Here is an 18,122-nt window from a genome sequence, read left to right as displayed (position 1 = left end):
TGGAAATGTACTTGACAGTCCAATGTCCTGCCCTGGGCTCAGTACAGATGGAAGATACCGTATTTAGGGTTTTGTCAGGGCTCATGTACCGGGGTTGAGTGGAAAGATGACGTCTTCCTTTCTAGTTGCTTTCATTTGAATACAAGCTAGGCCAATCGCTGTTGTAAAAGTGAACTTTGGTCTTTCAAATGAACCCTGCGGTGTTTGCTTAGAATTTCATGTGAAGTGCATATGCAGGAATCTGTCTTGTCCTTTTTGTTATACAATCCTTTTTCTGTTATCTGTTATGCCATAAGCGTTTATTCATTTCTGCCCCTTCCAATGCCCTCCATTTTTCCAGTTCTCTTTGATTTCTGTCCCACCCTTTTCATCCTTTCCTTTGCCTTACATGACGAAATACGTCAGACCCTGAAAAACTAAATTGATTGTGCTGTATTACTAAAACAATATTTTTGCCTCCTGCACTGTTTTGGTTTTTATTTTGCAGCTTGTCCTCCCCGCTCCCTCAGTATGACTCCAGGTGATGATTGTGTCTGGTGATGTCACCGTGATGTCATAGTTTCCACTATTTCCTCTTTGCTCTCTGTGCTCGTGTCATCTGTGCGGTCTGGTCTCTCATCTGCGCTGTGTAGCTGTAGTACTAGTGATGTGTTTGGGATTTTCTCACTAAGGTGCCTCTGACATTGCATATATGGATAAAGCCCCTCGAAAATGTATGAGCAGGCCTGCCGAGTGAACACAGACGATGCCGAGCTAAGGCAAACATACAGTACTATGTAGACAGTCAAATATCCCACTGCACTGTACATAACATTGTGTATGGTGTTAGGTTAGAGACTATTCCTGTAACAACTCAGCCAGATCAGCTATGTGCACCATCTTTATTATAGTGCCTTTATCTTAGGTAAGGTTTTATGGCTTTATTGCACCTTAACAGCTGGCATACTATACCAGGCATTTCACTTTAGCGTTCCCTTGTTTGCTCTACTAATAGCTTACTACTACCCGTGCCAGTTTCCACAATTCATGGGATGCCCAAACTGCATTTATTTATTAGAATGTAACACATCATGTATTAAACACATTCTTCCGTTTGTGAATTCATTTAGTTTCTACTTGGGGTGAAACATTTGTGAAGGTGTTTAATATCAGTCACTAATCACTGCTTCAGAGGGATTGATCTTGGCAGGAAACTCCCCTTTACCCTCTATTACATCACCTCTTAGTTCTTTACAGATTCCGTGTCTTAAAGGTTGTTCTAAGACATTGTTAAGTGTCAGAGGTGAGATCTGCCAAGTTTGAAGATTTCGAAGCACCATATCCTATCTCTGTCTCTCTCTCTCTCTTTTCGGAGTGTTTGGGTGTAAGGTGGTCACAGCATGGGATTCGTCCGTCTCACGTGTCAGTCGTTATGACCTCTCTTTTCCCGCTTCCCCCTTCCTGGTCTAATATTTGTATTTCTGCGCCGGCAGATTCCTGGTCAGCTTCATGGTGGATGCCCGTGGGGGTTCCATGAGAGGAAGTCGAAGCAATGGCATGCGTATCATCATCCCGCCCCGAAAGTGCACGGCTCCCACCCGCATCACCTGCCGCCTGGCCAAGAGGCACAAGCTGGCCTACCCCCCACCCATGGTGGAGGGAGAGGGCCTGGTCAGCCGGCTGGTGGAGGTCGGCCCCGCAGGAGCCCAGTTTCTGGGGTAGGTTTTTCCATTCCCGAAGCCACGGAACTCTATTTAATTTTTGCTGTTTGAATGTGAAGATCCACCATTTTGGCTCTATGGGGGCTCTGAACTAGCTCTGGGTGTTCTGCTCCATTCTAGACCTGTGATCGTGGAGATTCCTCATTTCGGCTCCATGAGGGGAAAGGAGAGGGAACTGATCGTGCTGAGGAGCGACAATGGTGACACATGGAAGGAACACCAGTACGACTGCCATCCAAGTGACATCACAGACATTCTCAATGGGATGGACGAAGGTACGTTACACACAGGTCAACATTGCTAATGTAATTGAATACCCTCTCTGACACATCCAATCATTCCTTCGTCATTCACACATACAGAACTTATTGAATATCCTTCATCCATCTATGTTTGTTCATGTGTTTTCCAACAGAACTGGACAGCAATGCTGAGCTGGAGAAGAAGCGGATCTGTCGGATCATCACCAGGGACTTCCCCCAGTACTTTGCGGTGGTATCCAGGATCAAGCAGGAGAGTAACCACATGGGTCCAGAGGGTGGGACTCTGACCAGCCTGACCATGCCCATGGTCCAGGCCTCCTTCCCACAGGGGGCGCTCACCAAAAAGATACGCGTTGGCCTGCAGGTCTGAACACCAAGTCAATCAGTTAGCTGTACTGTTTAGGAAGTCCTTTAGTCTCTGTTTTGTGTTAAGCTTAAAGCTTTGACCTAATTTCCCAACGTTTTGGCTAAGAGCATGGTTTTGGTTCATGATGAGTTGGCTACTTTCATTCCATTGCAATTTTTTGACATGACATTCTTGTAAACGATAATGGCTTTTCTCAGTACTACATGTATTATGCTAATTAAAACAAATGAGAGAACATTGATTCACTTCTTTTATCCCTCCTTTCCCCCTTACCTTCAGGCTCAGCCCGTCCCAGATGACATGGTGAGGAATCTCCTCGGCAACAGGGCCACCTTCAGCCCTATCGTTACCGTGGAGCCCAGGAGGAGGAAGTTCCACAAGCCCATTACCATGACGATCCCTGTACCGCCCCGATCGGCAGAGGGCCACCCCATTGGACCCAGGGGAGACTCCACCCCCTGCCTGCGCCTCCTCTGCAGCATCACAGGCAAGTCCATGTTTTGAACAACCTCTGTGGCTGAGAACATACCTCCATTGAAATTGGTTCAGACCTTCAATGATAACAAGGTTCACTCCTACTTGGAGACAGGATGGGAGGACAGGGTTTGCAGTAAGTGGAAAAGAGGCTAACCAGGGATGGGGATTTGTCTTTTCTCGTGGTTTTCCATCCAGGTGGAACATCTCCTGCCCAGTGGGAGGACATAACAGGGACCACTCCGCTGTCCTTCGTCACAGACTGCGTTTCCTTCACCACAAACGTGTCGGCCAGGTAAGGCCATGCTTTCTCACATGCTCCCAACCAGTTAACACGCCACCCATGTGTTGATTTACCTCGCTAACAAGTCCTAACTAAGTGGCCACAGTGAATTCTGGGTTACTGTAAATAAGGTCATGTGAGTTCTAACAGGACGGGAAGCATGTGGCCAGTGTAGAACCTGATATTACCAGAGAGCACTGCTTGGCTTTAGTCAGTAGATTATTTTAGTCATGTGCCTCAGCACTTTTCAATGTCAGACCAAACTGATATGATTTACACCTTAGACCTTCATTGAGAGGGTTGCTAGGCTGCAGAATGTCCTCTGATTTGATAAACATGGAGATTTGAAATATGCAGTGACTATTTTTGTGCATAGAATGGAGGTGAACATTTCAGCTCAGAGCAATATACTATCACCCATCTAAACATTACATGCCATTTGATGTAGTAAGCACCAATTATTCTTACTCCAAGAGTAAGCTATAATACGGCCTCTCTGTTGAAAGTGTAGCCATCCGCTCATTGGCAAGTCTGTGGATTTAGGTCAGTAGTTATCAACAACGTTTTGTGAAGCTTTTTTATGCATTATAATGTTTATGGCACCATCAACCAAGCTCTTGCCAAAAAGACACTGGTTGGCTTCAACATATTAAGCTTTACCCTCTGTTTCTTCCTTACCTCCAGGTTCTGGCTTGCAGACTGTCACCAGATTCCTGAGACGGTCGGTCTGGCCTCTCAGCTATACCGGGAGCTGATCTGTGTGCCGTATCTGGCCAAGTTTGTGGTGTTTGCCAAGATGAACGATCCTGTGGAGTCACGCCTCCGCTGCTTCTGCATGACGGACGACAAGGTGGACAAGACTCTGGAACAACAGGAGAACTTTGAAGAGGTGGCCAGGAGCAAAGACATTGAGGTGGGTCTTATTTGCACCAACACACTCATCCGCACACATGCACAAAATATTTTGACACAGGTCACAGATACATGGTTTATCTGAATTGACATGCTCTTGTTGATAATGATTTTACAGGTCTTGGAGGGCAAGCCTATCCATGTGGATTGCTATGGCAACTTATCTCCTCTTATCAAGAGTGGGCAGCAGCTGATCTTCAACTTCTTCTCTTTCAAAGAGAACCGGCTTCCTTTCAATGTGAAGGTAGCGTCACATTTTCCTCCTCTTCTTATATGTAATAAGGTCACACTTTTCTATTATAGAGGTATGATCGTCCTTCAAACCTACTGACATGTTGTAAGCTCTAATGCTCATTTCCATTTTTAGCACGTATTACTTTTTTAAGCACCAAAAAAAAGAATGTCAGTCTACTCTAGGGCTGTTCAATGTCGGTCTTGAAGGGCTGAAACACGTAAGGTTTTAATCCTCTCCTTTTAATCAGGGACTGATTCAGACCTGGGATAACACGTGAGTGCAATTAACTTCCAGGTAGAAACAACAAACAGAAGTGTTTTGGCCCTCCAGGACCAGAATTGAATAGCCCTGATCTACTCTATTGTATATCTTGTATAGAAATCAATTAATGTTTTTATTGGACATGTGTTGTTGATCCTTAGGTCAGAGACATGGGCCAAGAACCATGTGGTCGACTCTCATTTTTGAAAGAGCCGAAAACCACTAAAGGTCTTCCACAGACTGCCATATGCAATTTGAATATCACACTGCCAACTCATAAGAAGGTAGGTGGATATTTGAATGATATCTTCTCTGGGTCATATCATGTCATCCTCATGTAAATGAATTGAATGACCGAGTACAGTAACAGCAGCGATGCCAGAGTGGAGAGGTTGACCTCCGTTTGGTTAGAATGCCTGCTGCTTGTGTCTTTTATTGTCAATGCCAATTATATTCCCCCACAAAACACACATTCAGTCATACACATGATATTCCTCATTTGCCTGGCTCAAATTGTGGGAGAGTAATAGACCTACATTATGGAGGCATTTCTCTATGTGGTGTTCAAAAACTCTGAATTACATTGCTGTGCTTTTTGCTGCTTTTCTGGATCTTTGGTGGGCTGTGGACTATTTCATTCTATGGTTTTGTCCAAGCCCATTTGGTTTGCTGCCCTCAGCTGCTACATTTTCATTTCCTGATGTTTATTTCCAACCACACCCATTATAAACCACCCGCTGTCATTGTGTCATCTTTCCCCTTCTCTGCAATGCATCTTGGGAACAAACAGGACATGATGGAGTCTGATCCTGATGATGAGGTAAACACATGATTGTTCATCGCATGGACTGCTTTGAGGTTTTTCCGTTGCTTTATTATTGTGAACGCTAGCATCAATAGTGTATATGAATGTGTGGTGATTATTGTTATTTGACTGATGATATATAGAGGCTTCTGCAGCCGACATGGATCTATATCATTGTTTAGAAGTCAAATGACTTTGTGTAATGCATGAATGACAGTTCAATTCAACGGGTTTCATTATTATTGTCCTCATCCCAAGCCAAGTGGAGCAATTTGTGTACCACACCCTGGCTTATTTTCCATATCTTTCTTTCCATATGTGTTCAGTAGGTAGGCTAGTAGGAAACACCATCCCTCCACACTATTTTCAGAGAGCGTGACATACAGTGCTTTCGGAATGGCAGATAGAAGAGGATAAACCCCGCTGTAGTGCATAGTACTCTAGCTTAGTTGTGGTTTCAGCCATCTTCTGCCAATGTTTTGTTCACACCTATACAAGACCAATGAGTTATTCGTTGCATGAGGAAAAGTCAACATAACCTAGTCAGCAAAAGATGACATGAATGTTTCATGTTTTATAGCTATATCTCAGAGTGTTTTCCTTCATTTACATTACATCTCATGATCTCAAAAGAACATTCATCCATGACTAATGGAGTGAGTCCTCTTTAAATCATTTATTTTAGAGATCAGGTGCATTCTCAGTGTCAGCTTGTGGACATCTCACCAGAGTTCTCCAAATCTAATAATCACATATTGCATGTGTTTCTTCAAAATTAGACAGATAAATACACTTTAAATCGCACCACCAATGTAACACTTAATCTATCCAATCAGAGGAAAGCATGGATATTTGAGTCATCAGCCGAAGGTGACTTACAACACAATCACCTACAGTGCCTACTATCTCAACAACATGGACTTCAGAAAATCTAAATGCATCATCTTGATTTTATTTCAAAACCACAAAATGGGAGAAATTCTGGCAGTAGTGTGAAAAAAGGGAAGATACCTTTTTGGCCTTTAAATCCAATCTACATTTTATGTTAAAACATATTTTGTTGTTTTTGTTGTTGCAGACTGAAAAACCAGACCGACGTCATACCTTTGCCTCCTTAGCTTTGCGTAAGCGCTACAGCTATCTGACCGACCCTGCAGCGAGTGAGTTTAACATCTTTACTTTCAGAAACGTTGTACAACTTCATATGCAGTGTAAGATATTGCCTTTATGATATATCCATACATCCATAGTGTAGAATTATGAGCACTTTCCATACTGTCATCATAGACGTCATGATTCATATCCATCCACGACAACACTTGCATGGTTTACTGTGTCTTATACTTTGCAGACCCTCTCCATTTTGTGAAATTTATTTTCCTGTTTTTTGTTGTCTCATCACATTTGTGGGAAAACAACTGGCATTGCAACATCCAAATGTTAATTTATTATTTTTGAAATAGATTTTGAACCCTGTGTCAAATAAAATTATTCTCTTGTATCTTTTTCATTCTTTTGAAGAACACCTCACTCTTATGGGCTTTGCGATTGTTCAGGGCCTTCTTTCATTTTGTGTGAACCAATCAATAAGTGAACCCTTGAGACAGTTATTGCACCAATAATCTACCAAAAGGATTGTGGGATCATTTTTGGCATTGAAAACATATGATCATGAAGGGCACCAAGTATATAAAAGGCACTGTAGCAAAAAGGCAAACAGACAAAGCACATCGAAAGTCACACATGGTTAGAGTGGTTGTTGTTGTTGTCTTGGTACATTTCTAATATTTTCTTCTCCACTGTTAGCTACCTCAAGCATTTCGTTGCCTCATATGCTTCATCATGTGTTATCTTGTATCTTTTCTATTTATGACAGATCATTGACCTCAAACAATCACTTTTCATCCAACCTTTGTTTAGATAGTAATTGACATTGCATAAATTCACCATTGTATTATTCTTACTGCTTTGATTAATATTGGCCTACTGACGCCAACTTTCTCTCTCTGGTTTTCCTGTTTTATTATTTCAATTATTTTTTGTTGAATTTATGTTCAATCTTTGGTTTGGTTATTCAAGAAACAACTGATCGGAGCTCGCAGAGAACACAGCCTACTGGCTACGCTTACAAACCTGTCTTTTCAACGAGATCTTATCAGGCGTGGTCGGCTGTTCCTGTCTCCGTCCCTGAGCAAGCCAAGTCTGGGTTCGGTTCCCACTCCAGTTCATCGTCCAACACGCCCAATGCCTCTCCACTGAAGTCCGTGTGGTCCATCACCTCGGCATCCCCCATCAAGTCCAACATAGGCTGCTCACCGGCCCATTCCATCAAGTCAGTCAGCGACGTAGCATCCCCCATCAGGTCGTACAGGACAATTTCATCCCCAATTAAGACTGTAGTTCAGCAGACCCAGTACCCAGTTCAGGTCACCCCCAGTCTCCTGTCATCGCCAGTCAGAAGCGTTCCAGACCCCGTTTCCATCAAGGGACTGGCAGCATTGTCTTCTAGAACCTCTCCCATCAGCACTGGTGTGGGGTGTCTGCTAGAGAGGTCATCAATCGCCATGAGCCCACCTGCTTCCCCCAAATCCTCACTGAACATGTACAGTTCAACTCTGCCATTCAAGGGTGTCATGGTGGGCACCACAGCATCGTCCTCTCCTATAAAAACTGTTCCTGGCCTCTCCTCTGTCCGGTCCAATGCAGACCCCTTAAGTCTATTTTCCTCCCTTTCCTCACCAATTAAATCCAACACACCTCCTAGTGCTGCAGCTCTGATCAATGGAACAGTATCCCCTACAAAGTACCGCTCCTCCTCGCCCACGTCCCTACTCTCCAGCAGCTTACAGGAGAGGATACAGGCAACCACCAATGCAGCAACGACAAGCGTAAATGCAGCCTTTGACGAGGTTGAAAAGACTTTCAATTCCTGCTCTGCCTCTGGATATGGCACTCTGAAGTCCATGTCCTCCTCAGCGTCATCATCTTACCAATCCATAAGATCCTCAGCCTCTAGTTCCCTATATGCCACTCTAAGGTCCCCACCGAACTCTACCACCACTGTCACATCTGGCACCATGACGGTCCCAGTGTATTCGGTTATAAATGTGTTGCCAGAGCCCCAATTTAAAAAGCTCCCTGAAGTGTCAACGCCAGCTGCTGCCCTCTCGTCCTCTCGAAAAACTATGCCTGCTGAGACAAACTCAGCCCAGTCTTCCTTTGCCAGAACTCTGTCACCTGTCAAATCCCCCTTATTTATGCCCCCGACTGCCCTGAAATCCACCACCTCATCCCCGCTGTCCTCCAGCCAAGAGATACTGAAGGACGTGGCAGAAATGAAAGAGGACTTGATACGGATGTCTAACATCTTGCAAACAGAACCAAGTTCAGCCTCCAAAGGTTTCCAGTCTGACTCTCCCAAAGAGGCTAAAATAGAGGACGAGGAGCCTTGCAGAATTGTAGAGAAAGTCAAACAGGACCTGGTCAAAGTTAGTGAGATACTGACCAAGGATACGGTCAAGGATAGCAAGACGGCTATTAAAATGAATAAAACCGATGAGGCACAGTGCTCTAAACAAGCACCAGTGGATCCCCAGCCAAGCAACTGGAGTTATCCACCAAGATATGAGACAGTGGTTCCTCAAATCAAAACTAAGACTATACCAGACAGAGATTTTAATCTATTGAAGGTAGTAGACTACTTGACAAATGACATTGACAGTGGCTCTATCTCAAAAACTGCAGATGCAAAGCATAAATCCGATGAGGTTAGAAGGGAAGGAGAGGAGAAACAAAAACGAATGCTTAAACCTGAGCACAAGCTGAAAATGCCACCCGCAAACATGCGGTCCTCTGCCTCAGAAAAGGAGCTCTGTAAACTAGCAGATGTGCTATTTGGGCCTGATGCCATGTTAGAATCTCCAGATGACATCTCACATGACCAGGACAAGAGTCCCCTCTCAGACAGTGGCTTTGAGACGAGGAGTGAAAGGACACCCTCTGCCCCACAGAGTGCAGAAGGCATGGGACCCAAGGCACTTTTCCAGGATATTCCACCAGTAATCACTGAGACAAGGACTGAGGTTGTTCGTGTTATTAGGAGTTATGAGTCTCCTGAAGATAACAAGCAACCAATGATGGAGGATACAAGGGCAGTTCGATACACTGATGCAGAACCCAAAGTTCTGAATGCATCCAATGTGGACCAAACAAAATCATTTCAGATGAAAATCAGCCCAGACGATGACTCAATGGGCAAGAGCATGCGTGTGAAGGAAGAGACCCACATCACGACTACCACCCGAATGGTGTACCACAAACCCCAGAGTAAAGAGAATGCATCCGAGAGGATGGAAGAATCAATGTCAGTGCATGATATCATGAAAGCTTTCCAGTCAGGCAGGGATCCCTCCAGAGAACTTGCTGGACTGTTTGAGCACAGGGCCGGCAATGATGACACATCGCAGAGGGATATAAACTCAAAGCCCAAGGTTGAAAGAATAATCGAGGTTCACATTGAAAAGGGCAACAAAACTGAACCAACTGAGGTCATCATCCGGGAAACAAAAAATGCCCCAGAGAAGGAGATGTACTTCTACCAAGGGAACAGCGGACTGTCGCGACAGGGAGAGGAGGAGCCTGAAGAATCGCTCCCCTGTTACCTAGAGTCTTCCAGAGTAAACACGCCCATGTCACAGGAAGACGACAGTCGTCCAAGCTCTGCACAGCTCATGGCAGATGACTCGTACAAAGCCCTGAAGCTTCTCAGCCAGCAGTCAGTGGAATATAATGATGATGAATCATCAGAACTCAGAGGGGAGTCCTACAACTTTGCAGACAAAATGCTTCTCTCTGAGAAACCAGACTCTTCTCACTCTGACACCGAGGAGTATTTGAGGGACAGGTCTCATTTTCACTCCCCAGATAGGAGTAGTTATAGTCAGGAACGGTCTAGTGGATCAAGGCAAGAATATATTTTGAGGTCATCAAACATTGACAAATCAGGTGAAAATGCCAATGTAGATGATAACTTTGACAAACTAACATTATTGCAGTATTCCTCCGAACCTGGTAGCCCAAAGCACTCTGTTTGGATGCGTGTCACTGATGACAGACAGAGCCAGAATAGAGAAAAGCTAATATATGAAGACAGAGTAGACAGAACTGTTAAGGAAGCAGAGGAAAAGCTTAGTGAAGTCTCTCAGTTTTTTCGTGATAAGACGGAGAAACTGAATGATGAGCTCTCATCCCCTGAGAAGAAGTCCCGCAGGTCAGACTTTAGGGAAACACGATCTGGGCCTAGCTCTACGCACAGCAGTCCTGAAAGATCAACCTATAAGAATGGGAGCAGTGGTGAGGAATGTAGAGAACGTTTCAGGGACAGATTTGGCTCTAGTGATAGAAAATGTGCTAGTTTACCGAGCAGCCCAGAGAGGAGAGTGCTGCTACAGTATAATGATGACAATAGAAAACCAGGTGATGGCACTTCACAGGGCAATGCAGGTGACGCTTCTAAACCATTTCAAATGTCATGCTCCAAAGTCAGCGCTGTTAGGCTAAAATTTGAACAAGAGGCTCAGAAGCAAGAAAAGGGTCCACAATGGGGACAAACATCAAATGCCCCAGTAAGAAAACTCCAGGAAAGTACGCTGCCTGTGTATCAAGTCTTTGCTGGCTCAAATATCCCCAAATCACCAGACAGTCCAGGAAGTACCAGGAAAGTTATAGAAAGTGAGGTTAGAGGATCTAGTGGACCAAGCCCCAGTGCTAATAGGTATATATGCTCATCTCCTAAACACGACACAAACGGAAATGAACAGGAAGAAAAAAAGTCCTTCAAAACTTGGGAATGTCATGGAAATGGAAACTATAAACCGCAAGTGTCAAAACTAGCTCACACGTTAGTTCAAGATGCGCATGGCAATGACAGAAATTCACAAAGACAACTGCAGGGCTTTAGAGATGGAATAACCAGTAAAGAAGAGACAACCAAGAAAACTATTTACACAGAGCTTGTGGTTCGAGAAAACCCAAATAGTAGTGATGTACGTACCGGTAGTCTAAAAAAAAACTCGGAATCGCAAATTCCTGTTAGAATGCCATGTAGTTTCTCAGAGAATCATCAATCCACATCATTAAAGTTAGATACCTCTGTTAAACTATGTGAAAGGGCAGGATCACAAATACCTACTTTAGCTAGAAATCGGTTACATGGCAGCTCTGAAGCCAACAAATCTACAAACGACTCATCAGTAGAAAAATCCTCAGATTCTTATGATAGTAGTCAGTCAACTGTAGTATGTAATGGTATAGATAGCGACCAAGTAGAATACTTGGAAAACATAACCCCTGTAGTTGTCACTGAGGGTTTCAAAGACATCAAACCATTGCCAGTTTATGTAAGCATCCAAGTGGGCAAGCAATATGAAAAAGAAACAACTGGGCTGCTGGGAACGTACCAAAAAATAGTGAGTCACGAGAGCCGAACAGTGCACGAGACACGGGGAGCATTTTATACTGTCAAACAAAAACAGCCCCCATCTCCTCAAGGCAGCCCAGAGGATGACACTTTAGAGCAAGTAACTTTCATGGACAGCTCTGGCAAGAGTCCTGTTACTCCTGAGACACCAAGCTCTGAGGAGGTGAGCCTTGCCTCCAGAAAGACAGATTCCGTGATTGGATATATGCCCAGCATGCCCAGTCCAATAGCAGAGGAGTCTGAGGAAGACGAAGGAAAGACCTTCATCTACACGGAGTCTCTGCCACAGAAAACCAAGCCTGCCTCATCAGAACCCTCCAACAGAAACCAGGAAACATTGAAACGACCCAAAGAGAAACGAGTCGCTTACATTGAGTTTCCCCCACCTCCGCCTTTAGAGGCTGAGCATTCGGACCCTGAGAAGAGGGGGTCTTGTGCCTCCTCAGAGGCTGAGACAGAGATGATGGAGGTGAACCTCCAAGAGGAGCATGATCAGCACCTCCTTGCAGAGCCCATCATCAGGGTTCAGCCTCCGTCTCCAGTTCCCCCTGGAGCAGATGACAGTAACTCTAGCGATGATGAGTCTATCTTCCATCCCATCCCCAACAAAAAGTACACCTTCAAGATGAAGGAGAAAGAGGAAGGAGAGAAGCGTCTGAAACCCAAAAAGCCTGAGAGGAACGGAAACAACAAGGAGTCAGGTACTAATGGCGTTGTAAAAGCAGAGGAGGAAGACTTGGAGCAAAATGACCAGTCAATCACAGACTGCTCCATTGCCACAACTGAGTTCTCTCATGACACAGATGCTACTGAAATAGACTCTCTCGATGGCTATGACCTTCAAGATGAGGATGATGGGTTGAGTGAACAAGACCCTAAGACATCCAGCCTGTCCAATGACGGCAAGACATGTGATCGTTCCTTTAGTCAATCAAAGCTTGAAGTCATAGAGGAGGAGAAAACACCAAGTGAGGATGGAGGGGATAATGGGAAAGCAAACTCAGATCAAAACATTGGAGATGAAAAAGACTACACTCTCGAGGGAAGACATCCAGATAGACAGGGCGATAGACAAGGCTTTGCAGATAACTTCTTTGGCTATCAACTCGAAGAGGAGTTAAACTCTACCTTCAAAACTGTCGCCACGAAAGGCTTAGACTTTGACCCCTGGTCAAGCAAAGGGGGAGAAGGAGTTTTTGATGCCAAAGCGAAAGAAGAAGATCCCAAGCCTTTCGGTTTGTCTGTGGATGACAAGTCGCAAGCCACCACTCCAGACACTACCCCTGCTAGAACCCCGACTGATGAGAGCACACCGACTAGCGAGCCTAACCCTTTCCCCTTCCACGAGGGGAAGATGTTTGAGATGACGCGCAGTGGTGCAATTGACATGAGCAAGCGGGACTTTGTTGAAGAGAGACTTCAATTTTTCCAGATTGGTGAGCATTCCTCTGATGGGAAATCAGGGGACAAGGGGAGAGGGGGTAAGAGTCCGGGGGTAGTTACCTCTCAGTCAAAAACAGGGGAGAGGGGTGAAGGGGTGAAGGTAGAGACTGCCACAGACAGCAGCACATCAGCAAAGTGCAGCCCTGCACAGACTGGCACTGGCTGTAGCGATGCGCCTTCTGGTGTCACTGTAGCCGAGATCACATCCTCATGCACGATTACGGCCTCTAAAGTTGACCCCAAATTACGCACCCCCATTAAGATGGGAATAGCCGTCTCCATTACAGTGAAAAAAGACTCTGGGGATCTCAAAGAATGTAAGGCAGAGATGGCAGAAAGTCAGATGGCAGAGTACATTAACTTGGAAAACCAGTCAGTGGAGAGTCAGTCTAGCGGATACACAGATCCAAAGCTGTCAGAAAGAAGAGATTACCCTGCAGAGAACTGCAATAACAACAATAACCTTGAGTCCTCAAGCGTGCAGGCTAACTATATACAGTGTGGCAGTGTGGTGTTTAATTTGCAGTCGTCTTCTGAACCCACACTTCAGAAAGCCAGTAGGATTGAAGCTTTGTTCTGTAGTGACTCTGTAGAGAGAGTAGAAGAAAGCAGTGTTCAGGCTGAACAAAGAGAAAGTGAAGCCATCAAGGAAGCTGAGACGAAGCAGCAAAAGTCTAGGCTGCCTGTCAAAGCGCCAGGGTGGTCTTTTCGTACACAAGCCACAGCAATAGGGAAGCAAAAACCCAAACAGGTTGTCAAGGCTGAGGTCAGGAGAAGAGCAGAGCCTGTCATTGCCAAAGTAGAGCCCAGGTCTAGAATCCCAATCAAAGATATTAAAAAGAGCAGCACAACCAGCTCCCCAATATCAGTGCAGGTAACAGCTCAGTCTAGCAGGGAAAGAGTAGCTATACAGTTACCCTCCAGGTTCTCCATTAAAAACAGATCTCAGGTTAGCTCGGCAGGTGAGACGAGTAGGGAGAACGCCAGCGAGGTTTGTAAACGCACCATCGAGTACTTTAAGGGCATTAGCGGGGAGACGCTAAAGCTGGCCGACCGCCTGTCAGACGAAGAGAAAAAGACACAGGGAGAACAGTCCGAGGAAGACAGCACCTCCAGGAGCACCTCTCTGTCGGCCCCCTCTCAGCCCTCCCGCTCGTCGAGGTCTGGTAGAGGCTCGAGAGCTGAGGCCGGGGCCTTGTCCGTAAGAGCTAAGGTCGACAGGGCCTCCGGCAGTGAAAGGAGCAGGAGGAGTAGGCGGACTGGTGGGAAGGAGGGCAGTCAGGTTGCGGGGCCTCGGGCGCCCCCCGTCGCGGAGATCAAGCCTAGTTTGTAAAACTTTCACACTTGTTAAAACCTTAGTTGCATGAAGTCGTTGTGATTGATTGCCTGTGGCGTGTTTATTCTCTTAAAATAGTAGCCGTCATTCTGTCATCGTCATCTATGTACTGTATTTGTCCTTGTCAGACTCTCCTCCTTCTCCCCCCAACCCCTTAGTTGTCAGAGACCTCAGCATGCCAGAGTAGTGACTGGTGCACTGGCACAGCCAGTTTCCTGTTGACGGCTACTGAGTCTGTCTATCTGTCTGTCTGTGCAGGGTGGCTACTGATAACAGCAGTTCTAGTTTATTCTATTTCATGTTCAGGTTGTGTCACTGAGCTAATTAGCCTTAGCAAAAACACAAAGGTTGTCCGCATGTGTACTGTGTAGTCCCATTAAGAACTGTGAGTCCACTAGAGCTCCTACGAGTACATGACACTTTTGACCAATGTTTTTACTTTATTTTGTTTGTATAGTTCTTATGACAATTACTGCCTGCTTTGAGGATACATATTCACAAACATTCACAGAGCATCTGTGTCCAAATGACACACTGTAGTCCGTCATATTGTGTCTAGTCTGCCTTTTCTTGCCATTCTGGAAACCAAATCTGAAGTGTTGTCAGCCTAACCAACCCATTGAATAATACAATTCACATTCACGGTAAACCTGTTGATTAAACATGTCTATATCAAACCCAGAGGAGAGGCTGCAAAACACTCAGTATGAATTTATATAATTTGGAAAATTCCACGCTTGGCCAGAAAAGGAAAGAGTCCTCTGTACTCCAATTTCAGTCAGTAGAAAAGATACTGAACAGTGTTGATTAATAGATGTTCTCTGCCCTTCAGGTCCTCAGAGTCCCTGTGAGCGAACAGACCTGCGGATGGCCATCGTGGCTGACCACCTGGGACTTAGCTGGACTGGTAAGGAAATGGTGCTCCCTGGTCTTTGTGCCATCTGGCTTCATGGCCCTCTATCCTCCTGCTTTACCCTCACCAACACGGTATTATTGTGAGGAAACAGTGCCCTCTTCAGAGTGACACTTCCTGCACTGCAGCTCTGCATACTTGTGTTTATTTTTAAATGTTTTATTTCACCTTTATTTAACCAGGTAGGCCAGTTGAGAACAAGTTCTCATTTACAACTGCGACCTGGCCAAGATAAAGCAAAGCAGTGTGACAAAAACAACAACACAGAGTTACACATAAACAAATGTACAGTCAATAACACAAAAGAAAATAAAAATAGAAAGATCTATGTACAATGTGTGCAAATGTAGGAGAGTAGGCAGGTAGGCAATAAATAGGCCATAGAGGCGAAAATAATTACAATTTAGCATTAATACTGGAGTGATATATGTGCAGATGATGATGTGCAAGTAGCGATACTGGGGTGCAAAAGAGCAAGAGGGTAAGTAATAATATGGGGATGAGGTAGTTGGGTGTGCTATTTACAGATGGGCTGTGTACAGGTACAGTGATCGGTAAACTGCTCTGACAGCTGATGCTTAAAGTTAGAGAGGGAGATATAAGACTCCAGCTTCAGAGATTTTTGCAATTTGTTCCAGTCATTGGCAGAAGAGAACTGGAAGGAAAGGCGGCCAAAGGAAGTGTTGGCTTTAGAGATGACCAGTGCAATATACCTGTTGGAGTGCGTGCTTCGGGTGGGTGTTGCTATGGTGACCAGTGAGCTGAGATAAAGCGGAGCTTTACGTAGCAAACACTTATAGATGACCTGGAGCCAGTGGGTTTGGCGACGGATATGTAGCGAGGGCCAGCCAACGAGAGCATACAGGTGCAGTGGTGGGTAGTATAAGGGGCTTTGGTGATAAAACGGATGGCACTGTGATAGACTACATCCAGTTTGCTTTGTAGAGTGTTGGGGGCAATTTAGTAAATGACATCACCGAAGTCAAGGATCGGTAGGATGGTCAGTTTTACGAGGGTATGTTTGGCGGCATGAGTGAAGGAGGCTTTGTTGCAAAATAGGAAGTTAATTCTAGATTTAATTTTTGATTGGAGATGCTTAATGTGCATCTCGAAGGAGAGTTTACAGTCTAGCCAGACACCTAGGTATTTGTAGTTGTCCACATATTCTAGGTCAGAACCGTCCAGAGTAGTGATGCTAGTCGGGCGGTAGGGTGCGGGGAGCGATCGGTTGAAGAGCATGCATTTAGTTTTACTAGCATTTAAAAGCAGTTGGAGGCCACGGAAGGAGTGTTGTATGGCGTTAAAGCTCGTTTGGAGATTTGTTAGCACAGTGTGCAAAGAAGGGCCAGATGTATACAGAATAGTGTCGTCTGCGTAGAGGTTGATCGGAGAATCACCAGCAGCAAGAGCTACATCATTGATATATACAGAGAAAAGTAAGCCTGTATGATATAGAAATGGATGTCTTGAACTGATGTGATGTAATGTGCTTTTTGATGCGTTTGCAGAGCTAGCTCGGGAAATGGACTTTTCTGTCGACGAGATCAACCACATCCGAGTGGAGAACCCCAACTCCCTGACAGCGCAGAGCTTCATGCTACTAAAGAAATGGGTCAGCCGGGATGGTAAAAACGCAACGAGTGAGTGTCCCTCTTTCTCCCAAAAGTATTTATACCCCCTGTGGCTTTCTATTAACAGTTATTATATCACGTCTCACTCTATTGCACTTGTATGATTGTGTACCACAGAGCTTCACAACCCGGTTTCATCCCACTCTCCTTCTGAACTCTCTCTCTCCAGCTTAATTTGTATCTGTGAAGGTTTCATAGTAAATTACATTCTGAGATGACTTACAGTACTAGTCAAAAGTTTGGACACACCTACTCATTCAAGGGTTATTTTTAATTTGTATTATTTTCTACATTGTAGAATAATAGTGAAGACATCCAAATTATGAAATAACACATATAGAATCATGTAGTAACCAAAAAAGTGTTAAACAAATCAAAATATATTTTAGATTCTTTAAAGTAGCCACCGTTTGCCTTGATGACAGCCTGTCACTCTCTTTGCATTCTCTCAACCAGCGTCATGAGGAATGCTTTTCCAACAGTCTTGAAGGAGTTCCCACATATGCTGAGCACTTGTTGAATGCTTTTCCTTCACTCTATGGTCCAACTCATCCCAAACTATCTCAATTGGGTTGAGGTTGGGTGATTGTGGAGGCCAGGTCATCTGATGCAGCACTCTCCTTCTTGGTCAAATAGCCCTTACACAGCCTGGAGGTGTGTTGGGTCATTGTCCTGTTGAAAAACAAATGATAGTCCCAGTAAGGGCAAATCAGATGGGATGGTGTATCGCTGTAGAATGCTGTGGTAGCCAAGCTGGTTAAGTGTGCCTTGAATTCTAAATAAATCACCAACACCATCACACCTGCTCCTCCATGGTTCACGGTGGGAACAACACATGCGGAGATCATCCATTCACCTACTCTGCGTCTGACAAAGACATGCCAATTGGAACCAAAAATCTCAAATTTGGACTCATCAGACCGAAAGACAGATTTCCACAGATCTAATGTCCATTGCTCGTGTTTCTTGGCCCAAGCAAGTCTCTTCTTCTTATTATTATCCTTTAGTAGTGGTTTCTTTG

General features: G+C 44.8%; 1 protein-coding gene across 50 annotated transcripts in view; it reads left to right on the top strand.

Annotated features, from left to right (window-relative positions):
- LOC106577144 (ankyrin-3) overlaps positions 1-18,122 on the top strand; it is a 164,449-nt gene that overhangs the window by 134,530 nt on the left and 11,797 nt on the right. For 27 of the 50 annotated variants that reach the window (XM_082964823.1, XM_082964841.1, XM_082964842.1 and 24 more), the window contains 14 exons: positions 488-520; positions 1,473-1,697; positions 1,821-1,975; positions 2,116-2,327; positions 2,610-2,817; positions 3,003-3,099; positions 3,772-4,000; positions 4,118-4,243; positions 4,657-4,779; positions 5,286-5,315; positions 6,379-6,460; positions 7,380-13,214; positions 15,390-15,464; positions 16,979-17,110. In XM_082964823.1, coding sequence (XP_082820949.1) covers positions 488-520; positions 1,473-1,697; positions 1,821-1,975; positions 2,116-2,327; positions 2,610-2,817; positions 3,003-3,099; positions 3,772-4,000; positions 4,118-4,243; positions 4,657-4,779; positions 5,286-5,315; positions 6,379-6,460; positions 7,380-13,214; positions 15,390-15,464; positions 16,979-17,110 — 7,562 coding nt within the window. The remainder of the gene's footprint in view (positions 1-487; positions 521-1,472; positions 1,698-1,820; positions 1,976-2,115; positions 2,328-2,609; positions 2,818-3,002; positions 3,100-3,771; positions 4,001-4,117; positions 4,244-4,656; positions 4,780-5,285; positions 5,316-6,378; positions 6,461-7,379; positions 13,215-15,389; positions 15,465-16,978; positions 17,111-18,122) is intronic. The other 23 variants (XM_082964847.1, XM_082964857.1, XM_082964849.1 and 20 more) reach the window with 7 other exon arrangements.

Source organism: Salmo salar, chromosome 18, assembly GCF_965601325.2.
Source record: "Salmo salar chromosome 18, fSalSal1, whole genome shotgun sequence".
NCBI classification, from domain to species: Eukaryota; Metazoa; Chordata; class Actinopteri; order Salmoniformes; family Salmonidae; genus Salmo; species Salmo salar.
Note: the sequence above shows the minus strand (reverse complement) of the source record. Positions and strands in the feature narration are given on the sequence as shown.